Consider the following 27554-nt stretch of genomic DNA (forward strand, 5'->3'; position numbering starts at 1 on the left):
GGTGCCGCACCCCAGAATTGGGCCCCCTACCTCTCTGGTTCCGGATTTGTCATCTGAGAACTGCAGCTGCCAAGTCACCACAGCTCAGCAGCTCCTACATTGAGCATTTCCCCCTGGTGGTCAGTGAGCATCATAGCTACTGGTCGGAGTGTCTGCCTCCTCATGGTCATTATATGTCATAGCTACCAGTAGGACAGTTGAACAGTTGGATGGTTCCTTAGGCTTTTATATACATGAAAGGATGCTAAGAGTCCTCAGTCAGTAGGGAACTACCCTGTCTTGACAAAAGTATCAGCAGCTAAACTTCTCCCATCTCTTTTTTCCACCTTTATAGCCTCTGCCTTGTGGCTACTACACCCAGCTGGCAGGAACCTCAGTGGAGGAGAGATGAGAGATGAGGTTTGCATCATAGTGAAAACAGAGATGGTTATAAAGCAAAGGTTAAGGGAACAGGAGAATGAAGAACCTGGCCACCACCACCACCAACAACCGAGTGACTGGAACTGAGTGGCTTCTAGCAGGCTCAGAGACAAAAGCTTCAGCAAGGGAACAGGTGCAAATTAAAACAGGGAGAATGATTTGTGAGAGAAGTATCATAGAATTGAGGCAAAATGGATGTGTCTGTCTTCATACTCCTTTCTGTCTGATTTACTCTTACTTATTCTTGAAGAGTAAATTTAACAGGCATGCCTATGGCAAGCGTTCTCTGCTCTTCACAGCCCCCCAAAATCCTGATATAGTACTACTTCAGGGGGCCACCACAGCATCTATGAAAACATCTATTATTTTCTGTTGGAATTGCCTTTTTATTGAGATGTAATTCATCTACCATAAAATTCAAACTTTTTAAGGTCTACAATGGTTCCTAGAATATTTACAAAGTTGTAAAATCATCATTAATTCCAGAACATTTTGTCATCCCCAAAATAATTCCCATACCTGGTAGCAGTCATTCTCTGTTCACTCTTCCCTCAAACCACAAATCCACTTTCTGTCTATGGAAATTTACTTATTCTGGACATTTTACATAAAAGGAACTATATAATACATAGCCTTTTTGTCTAGCTTCCTTTGCTTAGTCTAATGTGTTCAAGGTTATCCATGTTGTAGCATGTAACAATAATTCACTGCTTTTTAAAAATATATTTTTTTATTGATTTCAAAGAGGAAGGGAGAAAGATAGAAACACCAATGATGAGAGAGAATCATTGATTGTCTGCTTCCTGCATGCTCTCTACTGGGAATCAAGCCAGCAACTTAGGCATGTGCCTTTGGCCAGAATCAAACCCGGGGACCCTTCAGTCCATAGGTCGACACTCTATCCACTGAGCCAAATCAGCTAGGGCAATAATCCACTGCTTTTTCATTGGATCTATACACCACATAAAAACAATATAAGTTGGTACTTATATTGTTTCACTTCATGGCCACTATGAATAATGTTACTATGATCATTGGTGTATAAGTTTTTAAGTGAATCTTATGTTTTCAGTTCCCTTGTGTACATACCTAAGAGAACAATTTTGGGGACACGAACAACTCTATTGTCTAACTTTTTGAAGAACTGTCTAACTGTTTTCCGCTTTATATTCCACCAGCAATGTAACTTTCATTTATCTAACCTCAAATTTCTTGAGAGTAGGACTTAAGTCGTATGCTAGAGTATCCCAGCACCTAACATGGTGCCTAATGCAGTATGATTGTCTATGAGTATTTGTGATTGTCTATGAGTATTTGTGAATTACTAAATAGCCCAGGATAATTTTTCTTTGCCTTATGCCTTCTTCTAGAAAAGTAATTATCAAAATACCCCTTCTTGATATCTCTAATTTTCATCTATCCAAACTCTTTCCTTTATCAAACTATTATAAGTAATGACATTCTCTTAGGTGTCAGCACTTCATGAAATGGGTGCTCTCTGGTTGCTAGAACAGATGTGATCTAGTTGAGGCTGCTCCCTACACATTAGAGAAGTTAATGTAAGATAATCCAATAGCAGCATCAAGTATTTCCAAGTTGGTACCAGCTGGTAAGCAGTCATATGTTCCTGCATATTTTCAAAGTGATCCTCTAGTGTAGGGGTGTCGAACTCAATCAGAGAAGGGGCCAAAATCTAAAATCCAGCCTAAATCGCGGGCCGAATGGTTTACTAAACAGTCATAAACTGTCATTGTGATGGAAACGCAGCGTAGTGCAGTGATGACAGCGCGGTGCGGGCCACATTGCAAGGCCTGGCGGGATGGATTTGGCCCGCGGGCCTTGTGTTTGACACATGTGCTCTAGTGAATACAGGCACAGGATGTGTGTGGCTCTAGAACATGCTCTACTGGCCCGGCTGCCAATAACATACAATGGATCTGGCAGGGAAGGGAACAAAGTGACTCCCACATGGGGCAAGAGGAAACATGTGGAGCCCACCCATTACAGAGGCAGGCTGAGAAGATCTGCAGATGAAAGGGCCTTCCAATTCTAGCAGCTCTGGGTGGGGATTAATCTCCCATGACTGGCACTTAAGTCCTCTAATGACTTCCAGCTCTGGCCAGTTAAAGAGTCTATTGCATAAACATCCACTTTGATCCTCAAACACAAAATGGACATGTACATGGATGAAATTTACACTTTAAACATGACAAAACTCATCTTGATATGAAATACATCTCTAATAAAATATGAATATACACTAATTCCTCATAGAATCTCAGAAATATCTTCTTCCCCTGACTAATAAGCATTTATTGATATTTATAGAAGACTTCCTTGATATTTTATGTCAGACACATTACATTATACACATGCATTTTGCATCATTTCAATTTTGTAAGGATAAAAGCTGAGTCTAATGCTGTGGAATAAATTATTGAATCTTTAAATAAATTACCTGTGATAAGTAGAATACCCCCCTCCAAGGATGCACATGAATCCTCAGAACCTGTTAATATGTTACATTACATAGCAATGGAGAGTTGCAGATGTAATGAAAGTCACAGACTTGAAAATCGGGAGACCATCCTGGATTATCTAGACAGACCCTGAGTGATCACATGAACTCTAACAAGGAGAGATTTTTTTCTGGCTGGAGTCAGGAAAGATGTTGCAGAGGGGAAGTCCGAGAGACTTGAAGAGCGAGGAAATATGACCCATTCTCGATGGTGGGGGATCATGGGGAAAGCATAAGAAGGAATGGGCAGCTTGTAGGAGCATAAACCAATGCCCAAATGACAGCTGACAAGGAAATTTGATCCCAATCCTATATCACAAGGAGCTAAATTTGGCCAGCCACCTGAATGAGTGTGGCAACAGACTCATTCTCAGAGCTTCCAGGCAAGAACTCTGTCTAGCCAGAATCAGGATTTCAACCTTGATATATTGAGCAGAGAACCCATCTGAACTACTATACTTTGTATTCTGACCTACAGAGCTATGAATAAATAAATACAGTTGTGTTCTTTTAAGCTACTGTTTGTAATAGTGTGCTATGGCAGCAATAACATTTAATATATTACCAAATATCAGTATATTAAATTTCAATATTCTATGGTTCTGAACTACAATAACTACTAGACAATCAATTAAAACTGTATGTTCCCAGAACCAATTTATATTCCACTACCAAATGCTATTTTTTATAATAAATAAATGGGTGATTATTACTCATAATTACTAGATATTTCTTAAAATCTTATCTAGGAACAAATACCTACTTCTAAGTAATTATCCTCTCCAACATTTACAACTTTAGCATTCATTTTTAAAAGGAAATACATAATACTTTGTCAAGTCTTTATAAAATTGTTTTACCAGTTCCATACAGTTCACTTTAGGTGTGCCTCTCTTTCATAATACATTCAATATATTTTATTAGACTCATGTTTTATATAACCATATCTTAGTCACAGTAACAAAAGCCAGTGATCATTAATAGAGTTTAATAAATCAATGTTTACAAAAAAGTGAGAACATAATGATGCCAAATCTCTACAGGTCTCAGAAGTACAACGAATTCTAAGGCAAAAGTCACTCATAACACACTTTAGGATATTTCAACTTTGACCGGCCACAACTAGTGCTTTCAAATTACAACAATGACAACAAAATGAGTTCTTCCAAGGGATCTACATTTACTATAAAATCTAGATTTGGAACATGGACACTTACTTTTTCTGAGTTCGCTCAGCCAGCCTTGCAATCTCAATAGCTGCCTTCCTGGATTCAAAATCTTCCCTTTTCACCACCTCTCCAGTCCCTCGGTAGCCCAGCTCCACCAGCTGGCGGGCCAGGCCTTCATCCTAAAGAGAACACCAATTGTTAGATTAGTGGAAGAACTAGACATCTTATTGTATTTTACCCAGGGCATACTGACTGTTTTAAATAAAATATCAAATGCATCACTTTAAAATTACATAAGATCTATTAGATATGAAAAATTAGAATTCTAACAATACTATACTTTTATAAACATCTAATGTGTCATCCCTTTCCCACAGATGGAAAATGAAAAATAAATCAATCACTAAAATTTCTCAAAGGGATTAGAAGATAAAAGTCTGTTATGTTTTTAATCAATTTATGCGAACAGCTGTAGATAATTAATAGAGAATATTTAAAACAATAAAATTAGAGACAATAGTAGTCATACAAGAGAGACTTAAAAAACAAACAAACAATCACACAGAAACAGAATTGGGTTGCTTTCAGAAAATTCAACATTTCAGAGACTTCCTTGAAGTAAATTAACTGATGACACAGGGCATTAGGACTTCAAACACAAAATAAAGAGCAGATGAATTTCCTATTTAAGTAAAAAGATATTGTTTCCATATAATGTTGGCACCAATAAAAACAGAAAAGTAGAAACACAAGATGACCACAAAAGGCTTCAAATTGAAAAAAAAAAAATTCCCACAATACATTGGGTCTTTATATTTTACTTTGAGAATTATCTCACATATATTTGTCACTTGCATAGCATATTAAAACATATTGTTTCCCATAAGTTGAAGAAGTGTCACTTTATCTGAAGTTACTAGTATAAAGACTAAAGTAGCCCTGACTGTGTGGTTCAGTTGGTGGGAGTTGGAAATGAACCCTTCAATGCATAGGTCCCTTTCTTTGGTTATGGCACATACCCAGGTTGTGGGGTTCAATCCCCAGGATTCTCAGTCGATCCCTGGTCCAGGCAGAGACAACTGATCGATGTTTCTCTCTCTTTCTCTATCCCTTTTTCATCTCCCCTCCCCTTCCCCTTCTTCTTTCTCAAAAAACAGTAAAAAACGTATCCTTGGATAAGGATTTAAAAATCAAAAAGACTAAAGTATTACATAAAATTATGTATAGCGTAATAATAGTCCTTAGATGATCATCTTAATTAAATATAAAATACCTGAAATATAGTAAAATCAGGATATATACCATTGTTAAAGATCCTTAGTTAACACATCATTGTTTAATGTAAGAACTGTCAAATAGGATTAAGTTAAAAAGTATAACAAGCATGGTTAGTAATCTATTCAACCCATAATGGCTATTTTAAAGTTCAAATTATTAGAGCAAAACAAAAAATATATATACTGTCAACCTAGAAAGCTTGCTACTTTTCTTTGCTAACCATTAAAAACAAATACTGCACTCTGTGCAGTAATGTGGATACATTAGCCAAGCTAATATAACGCAAAGCACCAGGCCTTGTCCAGGCTGTTTGCCTTCTTTCTGACTTGTTCCCCTGCTTTCCATATTTGCCTTCTCTTAACCCCGTCAATGTGAACCACAAAACTGGGCAAATGTCTCCACCTAGTGGAATTCATATTTAATAGAAGAAGCAATTAAATATTGTATGAATGCCACAATACAAAATTTTGATAATTTGTGTGCAAATATTCTTAAATATATTACTAAAAGTGAGCTTTTGGGAAGAACTCAGCTCTGTGAGACTCTGAAGGTCTTCTAGCAGAATAGAAATAGCTTGTGGTTAATACAGTACTTTATATAGCAAAGACCATTTGAAAGTTGCTGTATTAATTTTGTGGGTAGTGAATTATGCATTCCTGGGTGCTTTACATGGGCCACACAAAATTATTTGGGTAGTTCTGCACTTATCTCTGCTAATGTATATTGCAACAAATGGTGTGATGTACTTAGAAAAAAAGTAGAGTTGAAGTTGGTTGCCTCACTTAGTTGTCCTAACTGGTAGAATCATGAGTCATCTCTCCAGTTTAAATGCTTAACTAGCTTTAAAGAAATTGAGAAATAAAATATTTTTATTGATTTACATACTTAGCATTTCTGGGACTTTTTATTACTTTGTGTAGATCCAGGTCTCCTACGATAAATGATTTCCCTCCCACCTAAAAATCTTTGTTTAAGCCCAAACCGGTTTGGCTCAAAGGATAGAGCATCGGCTTGGGGACTGAAGGGTCCCGGGTTCGATTCCGGTCAAGAGCATGTACCTTGGTTGCGGGCATATCCACAGTAGGGGATGTGCAAGAGGCAGCTGATTGATGACTCTCTCTCATCGATGTTTCTAACTCTCTATCTCTCTCCCTTCCTCTCTGTACAAAATCAATAAAATATATATATATTTTTAAAATCTTTGTTTAACATTTCTTATAATTCAGGTCTGTTAACAACAAATTATCTTGGCTTTTGTTTGACTGAAAAAAAAAAAAACATGTTTATGTCACCTTAATTTTTGAAAGACATATTTGGATTATTAGTGCTGCAGGTTGATTTTTTTATTTTTCAACACTTTAAAGATGTCATCCCATTTTCCCATGGCTGGTATTTTTTTTAAAAAAATATGTGTGTGCTTATTTTTTAGAGAGAGAGAAAAGAAGGAGAGAGAGAGAAACCTGGGTTGCTTTTCATATGCATCCCGAGTGCCCATTCACCACCCACTGACCCACTCACCACCCAACTGCACATTCACCACCCACAGCCTGGGCATCTGCTCTGACTGGATTCAAACTGGCGACCTCGATGATCAACCAACTGAGCAACACTGGCCAGGGCTATTTCTGAAGAGAAGTCTTCCGTCTCTCCTGTCTTTGCTTTATTCTGCACTGGAGGCCCGGTGCACGAAAACTGTGCACTAGAGAAGGGGGGAGGTTCCTTAGCCCTGCCTGTGCCCCCTCGCATGGGGGATGTCCAACTGACAGCTTAGGCTCACTCCCCAGGGAGCAGGCCTAAGTCAGCAGTCGAACGTCCCTCTTGCAGTCCAGGACCCCTTACCCCTTACTGCTCACCTGCTCACTGCTCCTTATTGCTCGGTTCACTGCTCCTTAGCGCTACTGCAGAGGCAGGAGAGGCTCCCACCCCCACTGCTGTGCTCGCTAGTTGTGAGCCTGGTTTCTAGATGAGTAGAACCACAGACAACCAGGGAGCAGCGCCTGCATTGAGCATCTGCCCCCTGATGGTCATAGTGCATCATAGCAACTGGTTGTTCTACCGTTTGGTTGACTTACATATTAGGGTTTTATAGAATATAAAACACAGAATAGAGGTCTGGTGCACGAATTTGTGTACTTGGTGGGGTCCAGCCAGACTACCCCTGATGTGGGCCAACAGGGGCGAGCCGGCTGGGGTGAGGGGCCATAGGCAGTTTGTGGGCTGGCCCTACACCTGCTCGGGGTGGGGTGCCTGCTCTGGGGTGGGGCTGGAGGCATTCCAGTTATTCCACCATTCAGTCGATTTGCATATTACCCTTTTATTATATGGAATGTGTCCTACTTTACAATCCGTTAAGATTTTCTATTTATTACTGATTTTCAGCAGTTTTAAGATATTCCTTGGAGTGTTTGTGTTTATTCATTTATTCTGCTTGAAATGCTTAGTACTCCTTGGCCTATGAATTTATAGTTTTCACAAAATTTGAAACATTTAGTCATTAGTTTTCCCAATATATTTTATTCCCTATTTCCCTCTGATTTTTCTGGGGTTATACTCATGTTTTTGTGGGAGGTTTTTTGGAAGAAAAGCGTATCATTTTTTAATTAAATTTAATAGTTTTGAGTATAATAGTTCATCTTAGTAAAAAACAAGCGATTACTTGTTAGACAATGTATGTAAACAAGGCAATAATCTTTTACTAATGTTAATGTGTTTTTATTTCTCATGTGATCATGAGTCATTAACATTTGGATGTTTGAGGTTTGAGAGTTTTAGCTACAGGAAGGCACCATGCAAAACAAAACCCAGTGACAGACACCCTGAAGAGAAGGCTTTGTTACTCTACAGGAGCTGTAAGACATGTGGCAATGCCAGGCCCCACTAAGTGCGCAGCGAATGTGGAAGACTTCATTCTGAATACATGGCTATATATCCTACTGGGACAATGTTTGAAACCTCCCAGCTGCTGGAAGAAACACATAGCCCTAAGGATGTACAATAGAAAGATGTCTTTGGGTTGCTCTGACTTTGGACCTTGGCAGACAGTTCCTAGTCAGAAGCCAGTAGGTCACTACCCCAGCCCTACAGGTTCCTAGAAAGCTATAGATTAGTGACTATGTCTGCACAGTTCACTCCCTGTACTGGGTTCTGGCTGTACCACAAACACACATGATGTGAGGGTAGACAGATTTGGGGTTTGCTCATGGAGGAGTCTGGGACAGGGGGCAACTGAGGCAGCCAGGTGTTTCTCATCCGAAGAAGAAAAGAGAAAAAAAAAATAAAATGCTTGTGGCCACTGAAATGCTTGACATTGCCCCACAGGCTGCTGGGTTCAGTTGGTTTTTATTTGTGTCATTTGTTATGTTGTTTATTATTGAAGAACAGTTGTAGCTCAGTCTTGGATTTCTATACTAAACTCTCTGATTTGTTATAATAGGGTTCCAATTCATTTTCTTGCATTTTCATGGCAATCATACTGCCTATAACAGATAATATTCTAACTCCTTCCAAGTATTTATGACATTTTTCTAGCATTGTTTTGGTCAGATTGTCAAAAAAAAAAAAAAAGATGGTGATTCAAAGGTAGGGGAAAGTAGGGGTAAGGGGGAGAGATCAACCAAAGGACTTGTATGCATGCATATAAGCCTAAACAATGGACACAAACAACAGGAGGGTGAGGGCATGAGTGGGAGGGGGACTAAGAAGGGTATTGGGGGAATAAGGACACATATGTAACACCTTAATCAATAAAGAAATTAAAAAAAAGATGGTGATTCAAATGCTGAAATGTTTAACTACTACTCAATAAATAAAAAGTTTACTACAACTGTTTGCTATATACTCTTTATCAAGTTAAATTAGTAAGTTTTAGAAATTTATCCTATGCTTTTTCTGCATCTATAGATATTATCAGGTTATTTTCTTTTTTAATTTGTTAATGTCATAAGCTCATCCTGTGATAAATCACACTATTCTTACTGTAATTTATTATTTCTTAATATATTCCTGGGTTCATTTTACATTTCTTTTCATTCACTTTGTAAGTAAAATTCATCTTTAGCTTTTATCTTATGCTATCCTTTTCTGAATTAAAGTCAGGATTGCACAAGTCTGATAAAATGATTTAAGAAAATTAAAGTTACATCCTTTTCTTTTTAATTAAATCAGACATAAGTAATTCTGATTGTGAAAATTAAAACATGGCAGACATAGTCAATTTGTATTGTGTCAACTTAACTAAGCTAGAACTTAGTTTCCCATCATCATTTTGTTACATCATTTTGGTGAGGTTGGGCCACAAGAGACATTGGCAATAGATTCGGAAGGCAGAAGAGAAGAAGCAGCCATATTGTTCTAGCTCTTGTAGGACCTCCTTCATCAGCTTCCCCTACTCCTAGCCCAGATGCTTATGTATGCCCAGCTCTGTGACTAAACCTGGCAGCATGTCCTGCAGATCACCCACATCTTCAAAGTTGGAGGTGGAGGAAGGAGGGCCTGATTCAAGTTCCAGTTTGTCATGTGAATTCGAACTCTTCCTTGCAGGTCTCAGTTTGACCTTACTATCCCCACTTCTCATGCACCTTTCCCTCCTGGCTCTCTGTTCTATGACTTTCAGCTCCAGCACCAGACACAAAGAAACAGCTTGCATAGACTATTTAAACAGTTCTCATTATGTCAGATCAAATATCTGTAAAAATACATACATGTGACACACATATATGTGTGTGGGTGTATTCCGCTTCTTTGATCGAACCCCGAATGATTCACAATTAGCTACTGGTAATGGTTTTAGAGCAATAGAAATTTAAGGATGGGTTCTCTAAACTGACCCTAGGTTACCTGGAATGAGTTCTCTGAGCTCATTAAACACATGAAGAGCCCTGTTTACAATGGTAAAGAGTAACTTTTGCCTCTACATTCCACTGTAATCAGTGGAATGTAGAGGCAAAAGTTATTTATCACCTCTAGATATCTGCAATGAAGACAAGGCTTTGGGTACCCAAGTGTTGGCTGCCAGGAGACATTTTAGTGTCAATGATAAGTTAGGTGTGCCAAAAGCCTTAAACAAGGAAAATGAGGAGATCAGGGGTTGGTTATAAGGAGGCTACTTAGCAGCAGGTTAGTTATATAGACCACTGTAGTCATGGAAGGAGAAAATATTTGGTAGTTTCATAATTTTAAGCACTTTTTCCATAAATGATTTATATTGTGCTATACACATATGCAACCTTTTCATATAATTACTCATTATTTTAGTGCCCATTTAAAAGAATTGCTTGTTTGTTATATTTGCTAATTTTTCTATTGAATTTTATCTATTTCTTATTGATTTATAGGGCACTATTCTAGATAGCAAGTAGGTTACACATTTTGCAAATATGTATTCTCAGACAGTTTCTTATCTTTTGACTTATTTATGATATATTTTGTCAAACAGAGATTAAAATTTTTGGCTAGGAAATTACATATAGAACCTTAATAAAATACATAGAAAACATTGCATCAATGCACTTACTGGAAAAAACAAAGTTTGAAAATAAACTAACTGAGGAGAAACCAAGATGGCGGCATAGGTAAACGCCTAATTGCAGCCTCACACAATTTCAAAAAATACAACTAAAATATAAAGTGGACATCATCCAGAGCTATAGGAAAGTTACTGACTGAAATTTGTACAACTAGAAGGAAAGAGAAAACCAGAAGGAAAATCAGAGGAGCTGTAAAAGCCTAAGGTACGGAGACACGTTGCATGTGCAGAGAGGACAGAGCCAGAGAGGAGGGGCAGCCGAGTGTCTGGTTGGCGTTCCCTAGCAGGAAGGAGATAAAAGCTCCGGACTGTGCTGGGCCCCATTTCCGACTGCACTAAACCCCAGTTCTGGGCAAGACCCTGGGGACCCAGGCTCATACAGAGGGATTCTAAGCTGTAAGGTGGTAACTCAGGAGAGTGGTGAAAAGCAGAGCCCTTGAGTCACGCACATTGCACACAGAGGACGGACTGTTGACTGTGCCACTGGATTGCCTTAGCGTAGGGGTGTCGAACTCAATCAGAGAAGGGGCCAAAATCTAAAATCCAGCCTAAATCCGGGCCGAATGGTTTACTGAACAGTCATAAACTGTCATTGTGATGGAAACGCAGCGGAGTGCAGTGATGACAGCGCGGTGCAGGCCACATTGCAAGGCCTGGCGGGACGGATTTGGCCCGCGGGCCTTGTGTTTGACACATGTACGCTTAGCGGGAAGGAGACAAAAGCTCCAGAATGCACTGAACCCCACTTCCAACTACACTGAACCCCAGTTCCGGACTCATTGCGGGAGAGACTAGACTGTCTGGCAATGGACGAAACTCGAGGGCACCTTTCTCTCAGAGGTGCTTGCAATGAGTACCAAAGCAACAAGTACCAAAGGACACTGAGGAACACTGAGACTCAGGAACCTCATAGGGCGGGGCTGACAGGAAGCCAAGGCTGTAGGCTCCACCCTGAAACTTTGCCCTATCCAAGCTGAGCAAAGAGGCTTTGTTTTTTGTTTTTTTGTTTTTTTTAAGGGAGAAACGGCTTTAGATTTAATTCCAAAAGGAGCTGTTAAGCGATCTTGCGGCCTACGGTTGTGCTGGTTTTACAGCTGCTGCACTATTTCAAGCTGCCAATGGCATGACTAGCGTTACATAATCTTCAATTTAGGCATTCTTCATATCCACGACAAATGGTCGCAAAGAGGCTTTTGAATAAGGCTATCTCCTGGCATAGACACAGCTGATCCTCACAGCCAATTGGCCTGGAGGTTAGTTCCTCCCAGTGATACCAACAACAGTTAAGACTTAACTACAATAGGCTGTACACACAATCCACAAAGGGGTGCACCAAAAGTGTCTACCTCAGATAACTGAGAGGCTGACCCACTGAACCATATGGGACACCTTAGCACACAAAGCCACCCTACCAACTCATGGAAGCAGCGAAAATGCTGAGACAAGGAAACAGATCATAAATGAAAGAAATGGAGGACAAAAAATGACTGGATATAGAGTTCAAACCACGCTTATAAGGGTTTTCAAGAATTTCCTAGAAAAGGCCGATAAAATAAACAAGACCTATGAGGATATGAAAAGGGATCAACTAGAAATAAAGAATACATTGTCTGAAATAGAAAATATTATACAGAGTCCTAAAAACAGACTGGAAGATAGCAAGAATCAAGTCAAAGATTTGGAACATAAAGAGCTAGAAGACACTCCTCCGCAGAAGCAAGAAGACAAGAAAATCTAGAAAGATGAAGATAGTGTAAGAAACCTCTGGAACAACTTCAAGCGAACCAACATCAGAATTATGGGGGTCCCAGAAGATGAGAGAGAGCAAGATATCGAAAACATACTGAAAGAAATAGTGACAGAAAACTTCCCCCACCTGGTGAAAGAAATAGACTTACAAGTCCAGGAAGCGCACAGAACCCCAAACAAAAGGAACCCAAAGAGGACCGCACCAAGACACATCATAATTAAAATTCCAAGAGCAAAAGACAAAGAGAGAATATTAAAAGCAGCAAGAGCAAAGCAGGTAGTTACCTATAAAGGAGCACTCATACGATTGTCAGCTGATTTCTCAACAGAAACCATGCAGGCCAGACGGGAATGGCAAGAAATATTCAAGGTGATGAATAACAAGAACCTACAGCCAAAAATACTCTACCCAGCAAAGCTATCACTCAGAATCAAAGGCCAGATAAAGAGTTTCACAAATAAAAAAAAGCTAAAGGAGTTCATCACCGCCAAACCAGAATTATATGAATTGCTGAAGGGGGTTCTTTCAGAAGAGGAAGAAAATAAAGATAAAAATTATGAACAACAAATACGTAACTATCAACAAGTGACTCTAAAAACCAAGGGAATTTAAAAATCTGATGAACAATATTAATTGATGAATATAATAGAATCAGAGGTATGGAAGGGGAGTGGTCTGACGATTCTTGGGGAAAAGGAGAATGGGGGGTGTGGGAAGAGACTGAACATAAACTGTGCACCTATGAATGAGGACAATGGGGGGTGGGGAAAGGGCAGAGGGTGGGTGGGAACCTGTTGCAGGGGGAAAAAATGAGAAACTTTTGTAATAATATGAACAATAAAGATTTATTTTTAAAAAAACAATTACAAAAAAAAAAGAAAATAAACTAACCATACAACTAAAGAAAGTAGAGAAAGAAGACTGAAATCCACCAAAAATAATATAGAAGGAAAAAATTATTAAAACGAGAAAATGAATAAAATAGAAATGAAAATATACAAATCCAGTAAGCTCTGTGTATAAAAGCCAACAATGTTTAAAAAAAAAAAAAAGCCCTGGCTGGTGTGTTTAATGGCTAGAGCTTTGGCCCATGCACCTATGAATTTCAAGCTAGATTCCAAGTCAAAGTCACCTGGGTTGCAGGTTCCATCCCCAACCTGTCAAGGCACATGTGGAAGACAAGGAATCTCTCTCTCTCTCTCTCTCTCTCTCTCTCTTCTCTCTCTCTCTCTCTCTCTTTCTCTCTCTCTCTCTCTTCCTCCTTTCTTCTCTCTAAAAATCAATAGAAAACTATATCCTCTGGTGAGGATTAACAAAATAAATAAATAATAAATAAACAAACCAATAAAATATTATAGATGACTTTGACAAGCTTGGTGGTGGGAGGAAGGGAGGGTGGGCAGAAATTAAGGTGGTTTTATAAATTTCATGGTAGTAAACTGAAGAGGGTTTCGGTCTGGATTAACTCTTCTTTGTTGACTTTAGGAGGTGAGGTTATCTACTAACCGGTCAGAAATGTAAAGAGAGTAAAGATAGCTTTTAAAAGCTGGTGGGTGTGTGTGTGCACGCACGCAGTGAGGTGGGGGTGAAGCCGAGGGGGCAGAGGGGGAGCAAAAGACATCAACAAGCAATTTACAAAAGAAATGCAAATGGCCAAGAGATGTTTAAGTAGATGTTCAACCTTACTAATATTCAGAGAAATTAAAATTAAAACAATGAGGCTTTTTTGCAAACAAACAAAAGGTGTCTCATACACTGCTGGTGGCAGAGTAAATGCCTATTCCATAGAGCACTTTGACTTTGTCTATTACAGGCTATCGATTCCACATTTTAATATATTTATAACTGTACACAAGGAGGATGTACCAAAGATGTTCATTTGACTGTTGTTTCTGAAAACTTTATAAGGAAAATGAATTTCTAAGGAACCATCCTAAGCAAACAGTGAAATCAATGCAACAACCTAAAGAATAAGGAGAGCTCTGCAGAGTGACATTAAAATATCTCCAAAATTTAATAATATTGATATTACCATTTATGTAGAAAATAACTAAGAATAATATATATTCATATATAATAAAATATTTATATATAATAAAATATATATAATTTTGAGGACTACTCGTTTGTATGCAAGAAGAAGAAAGATATTGTGGTGAAGTTCAGCTCTTGCTATTGTATCTAGGCTCAGAAAAACAAATACTTATCATCCCCTACCTCCACCATCCAGTCTAGATTCCCCTCACTCTCAACTAATACCTCTGCCAGTCTTGGTGGCCTATCTAGTGGCATAAACCAGACCACCATTCCTGAAGGATCTCAACCACTGATCATAAAACCCTTCCTAGTTTCAGCTGCTGTTCTCAAACTGGACCACTCCACGTCCACTGATTAGCTACTGACTATTTTGCAGTTCTTCTTTTGGGATCCTTTAGATGCCGCATTGTTTTATCACCCATGGGTGGTGATACCTTCTTAGTGTCATGGCTATGATGGTTTAAACAAGACTATGATGGTTTCTCCCCATCTGCTTTTATGTTGGGGTTGACAGGAATAACCCTCAACTACTTGTGTCAATGTTTTGCTATGTTTTTTTTTTTTTTTTTGGGGGGGGGGGTCAATTCAGCTGTTCTTGGCTTCTGGATCATCCTCTTCTCCTTATTCTCTCCTACCTTTCTGACCCTCTTTCATATTTCCATTTGTCAGTACCCTCTCCATGCCCATGCCTTAAGAAATGGTTGTTCTCCCACATATTGTCTTCAGCCCCTGTTTTGTCTCACTCTACGCACTCTCCTGGGTTATACCCCAGCCTCTACTCTTGTCTCTTCCCAGCAGCAGCTTTTGAAGTCACTATGAATAAAATTGAATGAAACATAATTTATATACATAGAATATATAGTTCATAGGATTGTTTGAGACACTGAGGATGATATCAAGATCTTGTCATTCTAATGGCATTATGAGAAAGTGTTTGAAGTGTTGTGCATATGGCATTCTTGGTTCAGTTTCCCTCTCTGATCATCAGAATTCATGTCCTTGAGGAAACTACTGCTTTTTACTTGGGGAGAAATACTTCTGTGAACTTACTGAAAGAAAAATATATGACTCTTCTTAGGCAGAAAAAAAGCTAATTTATGCCATTTTTTTTCTCTATTGACTAAACAAAAGAGTATAGCTGATTCTGAAATATGTTAATTAAGGTATTTCATAAAGAAAAGTATTTACTCTGTTTAATAAATAATTGGGGAAAAAACACAATGGTTGCTTGTTACTTGACTTATTGTTTAATCATGGTACATTATGTTACTAAGCTATTTCCTAGAATCTTAGTCAATACCTGACAAATAATTTTAAGATTATATCCAAAATGTTTAATTTGTTTGATTTATTTTTTATTTTCTAAATAATGCACAGATAATCTCCAAATAAAGCTTCCACATTGCTAATCTCTATACATAATTTAGCCATAATGGGGATCCATTCATCAGAGAAATTTTAAAATGATTCTAATAATAACCTTTGATTTGTTATTTGAGAAAAGCAATTAATGTATGACTTTTAGTTGTCCAATGGTCACAAACAGCCATTGAAATAAAGGTACTGTGTTTATTTAATGTAGAAGAATTACCAAGAAAGAATCTGGGAAACCACAGTGGAAAAAAATATTGTCAAAACTTTTAAAAAGTTATATATTGCTTTAGGGGATTGGTTTAATTGGGTAAGATAATTTCAACTCCCAAAGCAAATATTGTTATTTGGGTTAGCATATATAAATCTAACTGTTGATGCTGCTATAGATTTATTTTTATAGTGTATAGGTATCTAGTAAAATGGGAGCATAATAGACATAGAATGAGGAGCATCTTTTATCCTCCTTAACCATCTTTACCTCTCCAGCTCATCAATAGTTAACTGGTATCACTCTTCATTTTTTTTCTCCTACTTCCTTTCCTTTCTAATCAAGTATCATATAAAAGAATATTGTGGTCATTATATTCATACACTAATGTATACTTATAGTGGTCTGAGATGTTAAATGATAATACGGAAGGTAGGGTCATGACAAGCAAATTCAAAAGAGATGATTAGAAGAATAAAAGTACAATTTACAAAGATATGGTCAGGATTCATGGAAAACATCATGGGATGTTGAAGCATCCTTGGACTAGCAACAGTGGGAAGTCCTTAATACCATTAGGCCTAATAGGAGATTGGAGAGGAAACAGTTCCTACAATAAAGAATGCTGCCACATGGAAAGAGTGCTGTAGCTGATGAAATGAGCAGTTGGCCAAATCTCAGAATTCATTAGCAATCAAACCACAACCAGGAGGAACATGACAGGAAATAAATTCTCTGACTACTCTCTTTCAGCCCTCTGGTCTTCTATTGGCTAAAACAAACCCAAAGCCAAAAAAGCCTGGTTAATGACCTCAGAGAATAACTCCTGAAAGTACAAATAAGAGTGCAGAAGATGTTGGCGTAGGCAAATGCCTGTACTCACTGCCTCCCACAACCGCATCAAAATTACAACTAAAATACAGAACAACCGTCATCCAGAACTGCTGGAAAAGTGGCTGAATGGAAGTCCTACAAGTAAAGAAGTAAAGAGGAAAGCACGCAGAGACTAGTAGGAGGTGGAGAGGCGCAGAACGGGCTGGTCCAGCATCCGCATGTGCTGCTTTTAATCAAGAGGGAGATCATCTTTGGGGAGGCTTCCCAGAGGAGCAAGGGGTCCCAGCCCCACACCAGAGTTCCAGCCCAGAGTTCCAGAGCTGGGAAAAGAAATGCCTGTAACTAACAGGTGAGAAGAAAGAAAAAAAAAAGCAGTGAAAATTGGGACTCAATGACACAGAGGCTGCTAGAGACCCAGCTGCTCCCCTTAAAAGGCTGGCACACAAACTGAACTTACAAGGTCTCACTTGCTCCAAGCTCCAGTGCCAGCGTGAGGCTCTGGGGGACACAGATACATATGAGGAGGAACTGGATTGTCTGGCATCAGGGCAGGAACTCGGGGCAGCTTTCTCCCAGACAGAGGTGCTCATGGGATCATTGTTCCTGTACTGGGATCTTCCCAGTCACAGGGCTGACTGGCAGTCATTTCTGTTTGCTCTACCTTGGTGATTCCCAGAGACCCGCCCCATCCAATTTGCAACTCCATCCAACCTGTGTGCCTCTGATTTATATATAAATAGCCTGTCCTTGCTCGGGCTAAAATTTCTTAAACAAGCTGCAAATGGGTCAGGGAGCCACAAACTTATCAATAAAAGGACCAAGACCTGGCACTAGCACCAGCCTGCCTTGCTTCACAGCTGGGCTTCGTCTGGGCACTTCTAAATCTGATTTTTAAAAAAAGAGGAGGAATCTGAATATATCTCTATAGTTCCTGCTGGGTGGCCCAAGGCAGTGGCTGACATTACTCCTCCCTGGAGATCCAAGACCAGTGTATCCAGTGGTCAGTGTGAGACCATACCAGATTACAACTCTACACATAAATAAGCAACACACTCAAGGGGCAGATGCAGTGAGCACCAAAACCCCACCAAAGCAAGTCCTTCTCCATAAGAGTGTTTCCTGCACAGCAGCTCTCCCACTGTAGTTACAGCTGGTCCTCACAGCCAATTGGCCTGGCAGTCAATTCCTCCCAGTGATATCGACAATAATCAAGTCTCAACTACAACAAGACTGTGCACACAGCCCATAAAGGAGTTTACCTAGAGAGTCCACCTCAGATGATTGGGGAAGTTGACCTACTGAGCCTTATAGGACACCTATCATACAAGTCCATTCTATCAACTCAAGGAGACATAGCAGCTCTACCCAACACACAGAAACACATATAGTGAAGCAGTCAAATGCAGAGACAAAGAAATATGTCACAAATGAAAGAAATAGAAGAAAGTTAATTACTGGATATAGAGTTCAAAATCACAGTTATAAGGTTACTCAAGAATCTTTCAGAAACCTCTAAGGGACTTTGTGAGACTTTCAGGGATCTTAATAAGAATGCCAACAAAACAAAACAAAACAAAAAAAACAAAAACAAAACAAAAAAATGGAAAAGGACCAGTCAGAAATTAAGCATACACTGACTGAAATTGAGAATAATATATAAAGATTCAACAGAAGACTAGAGGATCCCAAGAACTGAATCAATGATTTGAAATATGAGAAAGGAAAAAACACCCAACCAGAAAAACAAAAAGAAAAAAGAATCCAAAAACATGAAAATAGTGTAAGGAGCCTCTGGAACAACTTCAAGTGTACCAACATCCACATTATGGGGGTGCCAGAAGAAGAGAAAAAGCAAGATATTGAAAACCTATTTGAAGAAATAATGACAGAAAATTACCCCCACCTGGTGAAAGAAATAGACTTACAAATCCAGAAAGTGAAAAGAGTCCCAAAGAAAAGGAACTCAAAGAGGACCACACCAAGACACATCATAATTAAAAAGACAAAGAGAGAATCTTAAAAGCAGCAAGAGAAAAGCAGTTAGTTACCTACAAGAAAGTGCCCATATGACTGTTACCTGATTTATCTACAGAAACTATGCAGGCCAAAAGGGAGTGCAAGAAATATTTAAAGTGATGAATAGCAAGGACCTACCCAACAAAGCTATCATTTAGAATTGAAGATCAGATAAAGAGCTTCACTGATAAGAAAAAGCTAAAGGAGTCCATCACCACCAAACCAGTATTATAAGAAATGCTGAAAGGTATTCTTTAAGAAGAGGAAGAAGAAGAAAAAGGTAAAGGAGTTCATCACCACAAAACCAGTATTATATAAAATGTTAAATGGTATTCTTGAAGAATAAGAATGAAGAAGAAGAAGAAGAAGAAGAAGAAGAAGAAGAAGAAGAAGAAGAAAAATATGAACAACAAAATGGCAACAAATGCATATCTATCAACAATCGAATCTAAAAATCAAAATAGCCCTAGTCATCTTGTCTCAGTGGATAGAGTGTCAGCCTGTGCACTAATGGGTCCCAGGTTTGATTCCGGCCAAGAGCACATGCCTGGGTTGTGGACTTCATTCCCAGGAGGCAGCTGATCAATGATTCTCTCTCATCATTGATGTTTCTGTCTCTCTCTCTTTCTCCCTTTCTCTCTGAAATCAATAAATAAATATAAAAATTAAAGAAAAATAAACAAATAAACAAATAAGGAATCTAATGAACAGAATAAACTGGTGAATAAAATAGAATCAGAGGCATGGAAATGGAACAGCCTGATGATTCTCGGAAGGATTAAACAAAGATCTTATATGCATATATGCATATATCCATTACTTATGGACACAGGCAACACAGTAGCAAAGGGTGGAAGCTAGAAAGGAAAAAAAAAAAAGATATATCTGTAATAATCTCAATAATAAAAATTAAAAAATAATAGTAAAAAAAAGAGTGGAAAAGGGTAGAGAATGAATCTAGCAAAAATAGTATGGCCATTTTGCACGGGAATCATTGGTACTAATTTTTATTGAAAACTTTTGGCAGTAGAAAAATATACACTGAGTGGCCAGATTATTATGATCTCTGAACGCATAACAATTATGATCTCTGAACACATAATAATCTGGCCATTCAGTATATATATATTTATAGTAGAGGCCTGGTGTGTAAATTCATGCATGGGTGGGGTCCAGCCTGCCTGGCCAAGGGAGGGGACATGGACAGTTGGCTGGCCTGCCTGCTGGTTGAACTCCTGGTCAAGGGGACAATTTGCATATTAGCCTTTTATTATATAGGATATACATTGAGTGGCCAGATTATTATGTGTTCAGAGATCATAATAATCTGGCCACTTAGTGTATGTCATAATAAAAGAGTACCTGAAAGATATACTTGCAAAATGTTTGCTGATTAAATCAAAGTTAGGCTGGACTATAAGCACTATACTAAAGTTAGGTGACTACTTACTAAAATTCCTAGCAATTAAGGCAATATCTACTCCCATAGCTGCTTGGTGAAGGTTTAATTAAACAGATAGTTGGATGAATGCATGAATGCATGCATGGACAGATGGATGTATAGATGACACATAAAAGTTTACAGACATAAAAGCCCTTAAATGTAATCTAGTCCAACTCCTTCATTTTTCAGATGAATTAATGGAATTTCAAACTGGTTTAATATACCATAATATAAAATTAGAACCCAAATCTCATGATTCTGGGGTCTTCTAACTTTAATATGCTATCTCTCATTTACCATTTAAAAAATGCTCCATTCAAACCAAAGTCAATAACTGATGATCATCCCCCCAAAAAAATAATAATAATAATCACTTTACAGATCATGCATGTTCCATGACCCCTGACACATACCTGCCACACTAGCCATATCCTAAACAATTCTGAGAAGCCCACTTGTCTCTGCAATCTATATGGGCAAGTAACCTGCATCCTCAGTAAGTATTTGAGAATATAGGTCCACAGATCTAATGGCACTTAAAATGTCACTACTCAACACTATTAAGACAAATATATATAATATCATCATTCAACCAAATCTTCATCTTGTTTTTTATGAAAGTACTAGTAGCCTGGTGCACAAAATTCATGCACAGGGGTTGTCCCTCAGCCTGGTCTGTACCCTCTCCAATCTGGGTCATCCCTCTCCAAATCCAGGATGCTGGATCCTAATCATTCACCTGCCTACTGGCCTGCTCACCCCCAACTACCCCACCGCCAGCCTGCTCAACCCCAACTGACCTGACACCCCTACTTTCCCTCAACTGCCTCCCCCCTCTGGCTCAACCCTAACTGTCCTCCCCTCCTGGCCTGATCACCCCTAAATGCCTCTGCCTTGGCCCGCTACCATGGCTTTTTCCGGAAGGACTTCTGAAAGGTCTCCCAGTCTAATTAGCATATTATCCTTTTACTAGTATAGATAATAAGAATAAGCTTAATCAATCCCAAATTTAAAAGTAAATTTATCATTCCCCAAAATATAATCACCATTTTCCATTTTGAAGACCTTTAAAGTTCCGATTGATGAAACACAAAGTATTAATTTCTCACTCCTAATCAACATTAATAATTTTAGTTCCCTGCTTATATAAAAAACTCTGCCTTAAAAAAAAAAATGAAACCCTTCTTAACTATAGTAGGCTTATGCTTGGCAGTTTTCCACATGTGCTATAAAGATGATTTTATTTTATTGAGATGTTTATTGTCTGTATTTCATTCTTTTTAAACACTCAAAAATTAAATACAGACACTGTTGAGCACCATTATTTACCCCTTCATTTCAGTGATTTAGATGCAAGGAATAAACTCAATTCCATGACTTTAAACATATTACCTGTATAAAAATTTAAAAGCTTGTTTTTCAAGCCAGAACCCATGTTGGAAATATTACTTGGATTCAGTTTTCAACATCATTCCAGAAAGATCAAATTACTTTTCCGAGGTCCCACAACTGGTTTATGGCAGAGCTAGAACTAAAATTAGATGTTTCTATTCAAATTATGTTCATATCTAGCACATGAATATGTTTTGGAGAATAAGCACTATTCAAATCTTTGAGTTCACTTTAAGCAAAATACCGCTTAATATGACATTTGGATTCCAAATATTTCAATCCACTAAATGCTTAATTACGTTGTTGCAGACAAGAAGTTTGGGAAGTTGGCTGCAGGATACAAATCCTTTTCAAGTTCGGGTGTGGGTTGGTGCCACATAGTGGTGGTCTTTTTGTCTAACCAAAGAGGAAAGGGCCAATGTGGGGTTCTGGGGCTTATCCAGAAGAGCAGAATCATTTCATTGACCTGGTCTGGGAATATGCCAGGGCTATGGGGACCCACCCTCCACCTCCTGCTTCTTAGGTCGGGTGGCCTATTATTTTCCTGTCCAACCAGGTTCTCCTTGAGGGGACAAAAACTATCTCCGCTCAGCCCTTCCCCCAATCAATACCCCATCAAACACACACACACACACACACACACCCCTTTAAGAAACTGGGAGAGGCATGGTTGCTGGGTAGAAGGCAGTAGCCAATCTCATCACGTCTGATTTTGCTGTGCTGCAAGCTTTCCTTTCTTTCTTTCTTTTTTTATTTTATTCTATCAACATTAGCTGTGATCATCCATTTGATAAACAGGAGTCAGTAGCATGCAGGCACAGCGACCTGAGTACCTACCGTAATTAAAGGGAAGTTTATGGGTCCAGGTGCCCAATACAACACCAGATACACCAGGTGAGTGTCATCAGCTTCTATCCTTTTTTTTTATTGTTTAAAATATTACATATATTAGTACATATATCTCCTCCCCCCCCCCCCTTATTGACCTTCCCTCAGCTTCCTTTACCCCCTGTTGCACGCCCTCATCACACCCCCCAGTGTCTTGTGTCCATTGGGGTGCTTACATGCATGCATACAAGTCCTTTGGTTGATCTCTTTCTCTCCCTCCCCAACACTCTCCAGCCTTCTCGCTGTAATTTGACAGTCTGATCGGTGCCTAAACTGCCTCTGTCAGCTTCTATTCTTCAGTACAAGTTGGTAAAGGAAAGAGAAACAGGGTGTCAGACCTGAGTTACAGCAGAGTCTCAGCAGGCCTCCGACTGCAGGCACCAGTTGCAGGAGAATGAAGGGGACGGGGGAGCAGCCCGACTGGGTAGCCCGTGAGGCCGAGCTTCGGAGGCTCAAGACACCCCGTGCACACGCGCGGCTTTCTGCAGAGGGTGACACTAAGGGCCCAGACTGTGAACTGACCCAGGCCTTCTCGCAGGGCAGGAAGGACAGACACCGACGCCGGGAAACTGCGCGGCCGGACGTTCGCCGCCAGAGGGCGACCACCTCACGAAGCGGGGCCTCGGAGGGACTGAAAGACTGGCCGGCGATGGCCACTCGGCGGCGCTGTCGCCCTTACCTCCAGGTAGAACAAGTCCACGGTCGTGATCTGCGAGTCGAGGAAATCTTCATAGGTGTTGAACTGGGTGACTATGTTGTCCACCGCCGTCAGCCCGTCATCCTGATCCATTGCGGTTGCCGTGGCTGAAGCGTCCCTAGCAACGCAGGCGGCCGGTTCCACCCACTTCGTTCCGGCCAGCAGTTGGGAGCTGGGGCGTTGATCCCGCCCCCGGGGGTGGTCACCGGTCAGGGCTTCCGCCCCATTCCTGGCTTCACCTCCCAGGACACACTCCCAGGCCAGGACTGACACCTCAGCTGGCTCAGACTTGGGGGGAAATGTGGAGCCAGAGAGAGAGAGAGATGCAAAGTACACTGCAAAATTCAAAATTATAAGACTGCCAGGATATCAACACAAAATAGTATAGACCAGCGCTTCTAATCTCACCCTGAAACAATGTTATTATGCGAGACAGAAATAGCGAGGTTAATTCTCTGGTAACTGAAGATCACTCTATACATGTTTCCGTAAAGAGCATATCTCACAACAGAAGTCTCAGGTAATGGTCTGTGGCCGAACCCAATTATTTGAAAAGTTATAACTTAAAAGCAAGTTATTGCTAGTGTTTGAGTATGAGGAAGAATTTATGAATTTCCCAAAGGAAGGAAGCTTGAAGACAATATATTGGAAGACTTCTTTTGGCACCAAGTGCTTGTTTTATAAACTTTTTACTTTGTAAGTTTCAATAAGCACACAATGAAAGATCTTGACTTGTTGACGCTGCTTTATATATATAAATGTATATATATGTATATACATATATATATATATAATTTATATATATGTATATGTATATAATTTTATTGATATTTAGAGAGGAAGTGGGTTAGAGACAGAAAGACAGAAACATCAATGAGAGAGAAACATTCATCTGCTGCCTCCTGCATGTTCCCCACCAGAGATGGGGATTGCAACTCCCTGCCCCGTGCCTTAACAAGAAATTGAACCAGCAACCTCTTGGTTCATGGCTCCACACTCATCCACTGAGCCACCCCTGCTGCATGAAGCTGCCTTTTTTAAAGGGTGAAATATCTGTGGAAACTTAGAAAGTAAAGTTTTACAATCAAGACTTTTCCTCTAGAACAAAGTTTTGCATATTGAAAACATGAATTAATGTAATCCAACATGGATTTTGGAATCCATTTTTTTATTTTAATATTCTTCAAATCATCTTTAGGAATTAACACATATTACAATGGTGAGCTTGTGGTAATTGTAATTTATTAAGTACTTACTGAATTGATTTTGAAGATCTTCACAGATTATCTACAAAAAAGTTTTATTTCAATGAAAGCATCTAGTAAGATACTTCACCTTTAGTTGGCTTTCCCTTAAAAAGGTAATCTCAACAATTAAGATGTCACAAATGTACAAATGTTAAATAATATAGACACAATAATCTCTAGCATATCAATGACTTGTTTTTGAATTAATGAATATGTTCTGAAATGTTTAAAGGGCATTTTGGAAATTGTTTTAAAATGAAATTTCATGATTGAATTTAGGTGAAGAGAAAGAAAGGAGAGAGAAATCCTGGACACTCATAACATGGCAGCAACAACAACAAAAGCATTTATTGAGTGCTTCCTGCATGCCACACATGTCCTAAGTGCCAACAATGAATCACACCCTTGTTAGTGTTTGTGCTAAAATTATTGGTTACAAACAATTTGACTTCAACTAATATTTTAAAAGATATGAAAATGTAAGTAGTTCAAGAATGAGAAGTTCATTTTACTTAAGACATTCTGACAGAAGACATATGTCTCAGTTTTATAAGTCCCACCTGAAAGAAGCATTATTCTGGGCTAACTGAATACAAAAAAAGGACTTAGAAAAGTTTCAATCACTTAGTTTGTTCAGGAATTGTAAATATTTGCCTTATTATAATAATGTTTATTCTTTACCACATGCCAACTCTTTTCTAAATACTTTTACATATATTATTTTATTTAATCATGATGATAAATCAACGAGGAAAGGAGCATAAGCATTACTTTCTAAATAGAGACAGAATGAGCCTAAATGAATTGGCCAAAGTTTTTTTTTTTTTTTTTTTTTTTTTAATATGTTTTTATTGATTTCAGAGAGGAAGGGAGAGGGAGAGATAGAAACATCAATGATTACAGAGAATCATTGATTAGGTGCCACCTGTGCCCCTATTGTAGATTGAGCCCACAACCTGGGCATGTGCCCTGGACTGGAATCTAGCCTAGGACCTTTCAGTCTGCAGGCTGACACTCTATCCACTCAGCCAAACCAGCTAGGGCTGGCCAAAGTTTTAAAGATAAAAAAATAACAACGTAGTTTATTATTCCCAATTTTCCACAAAAAGAAAGCAGAGGTAAATAGAGGTTTGAAGAGCCACATGGAACTAATTATGAAAGTTGCTTTTTGTTTATTAGAAAACAATATATGTCAAATTGTGAATGGGAACATGGATTGACACAAAGAAAAATATCAAAAGGGATGGTATATTATGAGGAGTGGAGGCAGGGAAGATCAGAGCCTGTATAGGAAAAAGTGCACATTATTTTCACAGCTATGAGGGGCCCAGTAAGAGAGCAAAAGAAAAGAAGCGGACTGGAGGAGGAAAACTAGTAGGAAGACTTCAAATGCTAGGTTCACATACGGTGGTAATCCTAGCCTTGAATAAGAGAGAGGGACACAGTGAGAATGAGTTTGATTGCTGATTGGGCACTCCTGAAAGAAAGTATCTCAGGGCTAACCGTAAGCACTAATTGCATTTACTATGTTTGCCTTCTATAATAGTTCTCCACCAGAATCATCACTTTCAAGAAACAGCAAAGCACAGGGTCTCTTTGGGTCAATTAAATGTAGGTCTTCAGTGACAAGGACCTATATGTTAATAAAAGGTTAGGCTATTGTTAGCCCATGTATCATTCTATTATGACTCATTGTGCTTGTGGAAATCTCATTAAATCTGCCATTTGGCCAACAGCTTTTTGATGAAGTAATCTCTAAAGTGTTTAAATTTAAACACAGAAATATTTTCAGTTTAGTAAGATCTTTCAACTAAAAATACTGAGTGCTTTTTCTCCATAAATATTGAAAGCAAAACAATTTATAAATTTAGACTTGTTGCTTACAAAAATACTTGAATGATAATAGGCCTAATGCGTGTGTGTGTTGTTTTTTTTTTTTTCGTTTGTTTGTTTGTTTTTCACTTTCAGACCTGTGTCTGATAAATTACATGAGAGGATGGCAACAAAGAAATTAATGAGCTTCAGTAAGTCTATGTTTCCTGTTGCAAAGTCTGTTATGATTGGGAGATACTTTATTTTGAATAACTTGCATTCCTACTTAAAGTCTAGGATTTTTTTTTTTTAAAAGATTGAAACCTGGAATTTAGTACTCAACCCCAAAGAAATTCTATTCTTTGCAAAAGAATCAGCAAGTATTATATATATTTACAACAAAATTACAAAATGTGAGAGAGAAGAAACACATGCTATGCAAGAATAGCAAAATATATGTGGCTGAATAAAAATAAGGGAGGGTGAGCACAATATAGGAATGTAGGCAAAATCTAAGGATAAGCATCTCTGAAATAAATAGGCTTTGGCAGTGGACTTAGCTGGTGGAGGTATATAAAAGAATTTCAAATCTCTGCACTTTTTTTATTTTCAAATATTCAGTAATATACCATGATATCTGGGGAAGTGAGTAGCAACCATCCTTTTGGTATTGTTGATATGATAGGAAGGAGAATGCCTTGATTATTTTGCTAATAAGATGCTAAATACTCTGAGTAAGAACTTGAGGCTCCATTAAAATGGATTAATAATACATTACCATATTGTAGAAAGAAAAACATATGCACACTGGAGTAAGATAAGAGATTTGTGTCTGATGTTGCCCAATTCCTTAAGTTTCTGTGGGTTGCAGGTGAGGACTATTGCCTAATCATCAGCCAAGGAGAGCTCTTTTGCGCTTTGTAATAATGATGACACTGAATTTATT

The 27554-nt window shown here is 38.7% G+C and overlaps 1 protein-coding gene across 1 annotated transcript in view; it reads right to left on the bottom strand.

The window, feature by feature from the left end:
• The window catches only part of CFAP299 (cilia and flagella associated protein 299), a 522006-nt gene extending 498293 nt beyond the window's left edge, over nt 1–23713 (bottom strand). The window contains exons 1-2 of the mRNA XM_036412612.2: nt 23532–23713; nt 4156–4286 (exon numbers count right to left, since the gene is read on the bottom strand). Coding sequence (XP_036268505.1) covers nt 4156–4286; nt 23532–23642 — 242 coding nt within the window. The 5' untranslated portion in view covers nt 23643–23713. The remainder of the gene's footprint in view (nt 1–4155; nt 4287–23531) is intronic.
• Nucleotides 23714–27554: the final 3841 nt, after the last annotated feature.

Source organism: Pipistrellus kuhlii, unplaced genomic scaffold (assembly GCF_014108245.1).
Source record: "Pipistrellus kuhlii isolate mPipKuh1 unplaced genomic scaffold, mPipKuh1.p scaffold_m20_p_1, whole genome shotgun sequence".
Taxonomy (NCBI): domain Eukaryota; kingdom Metazoa; phylum Chordata; class Mammalia; order Chiroptera; family Vespertilionidae; genus Pipistrellus; species Pipistrellus kuhlii.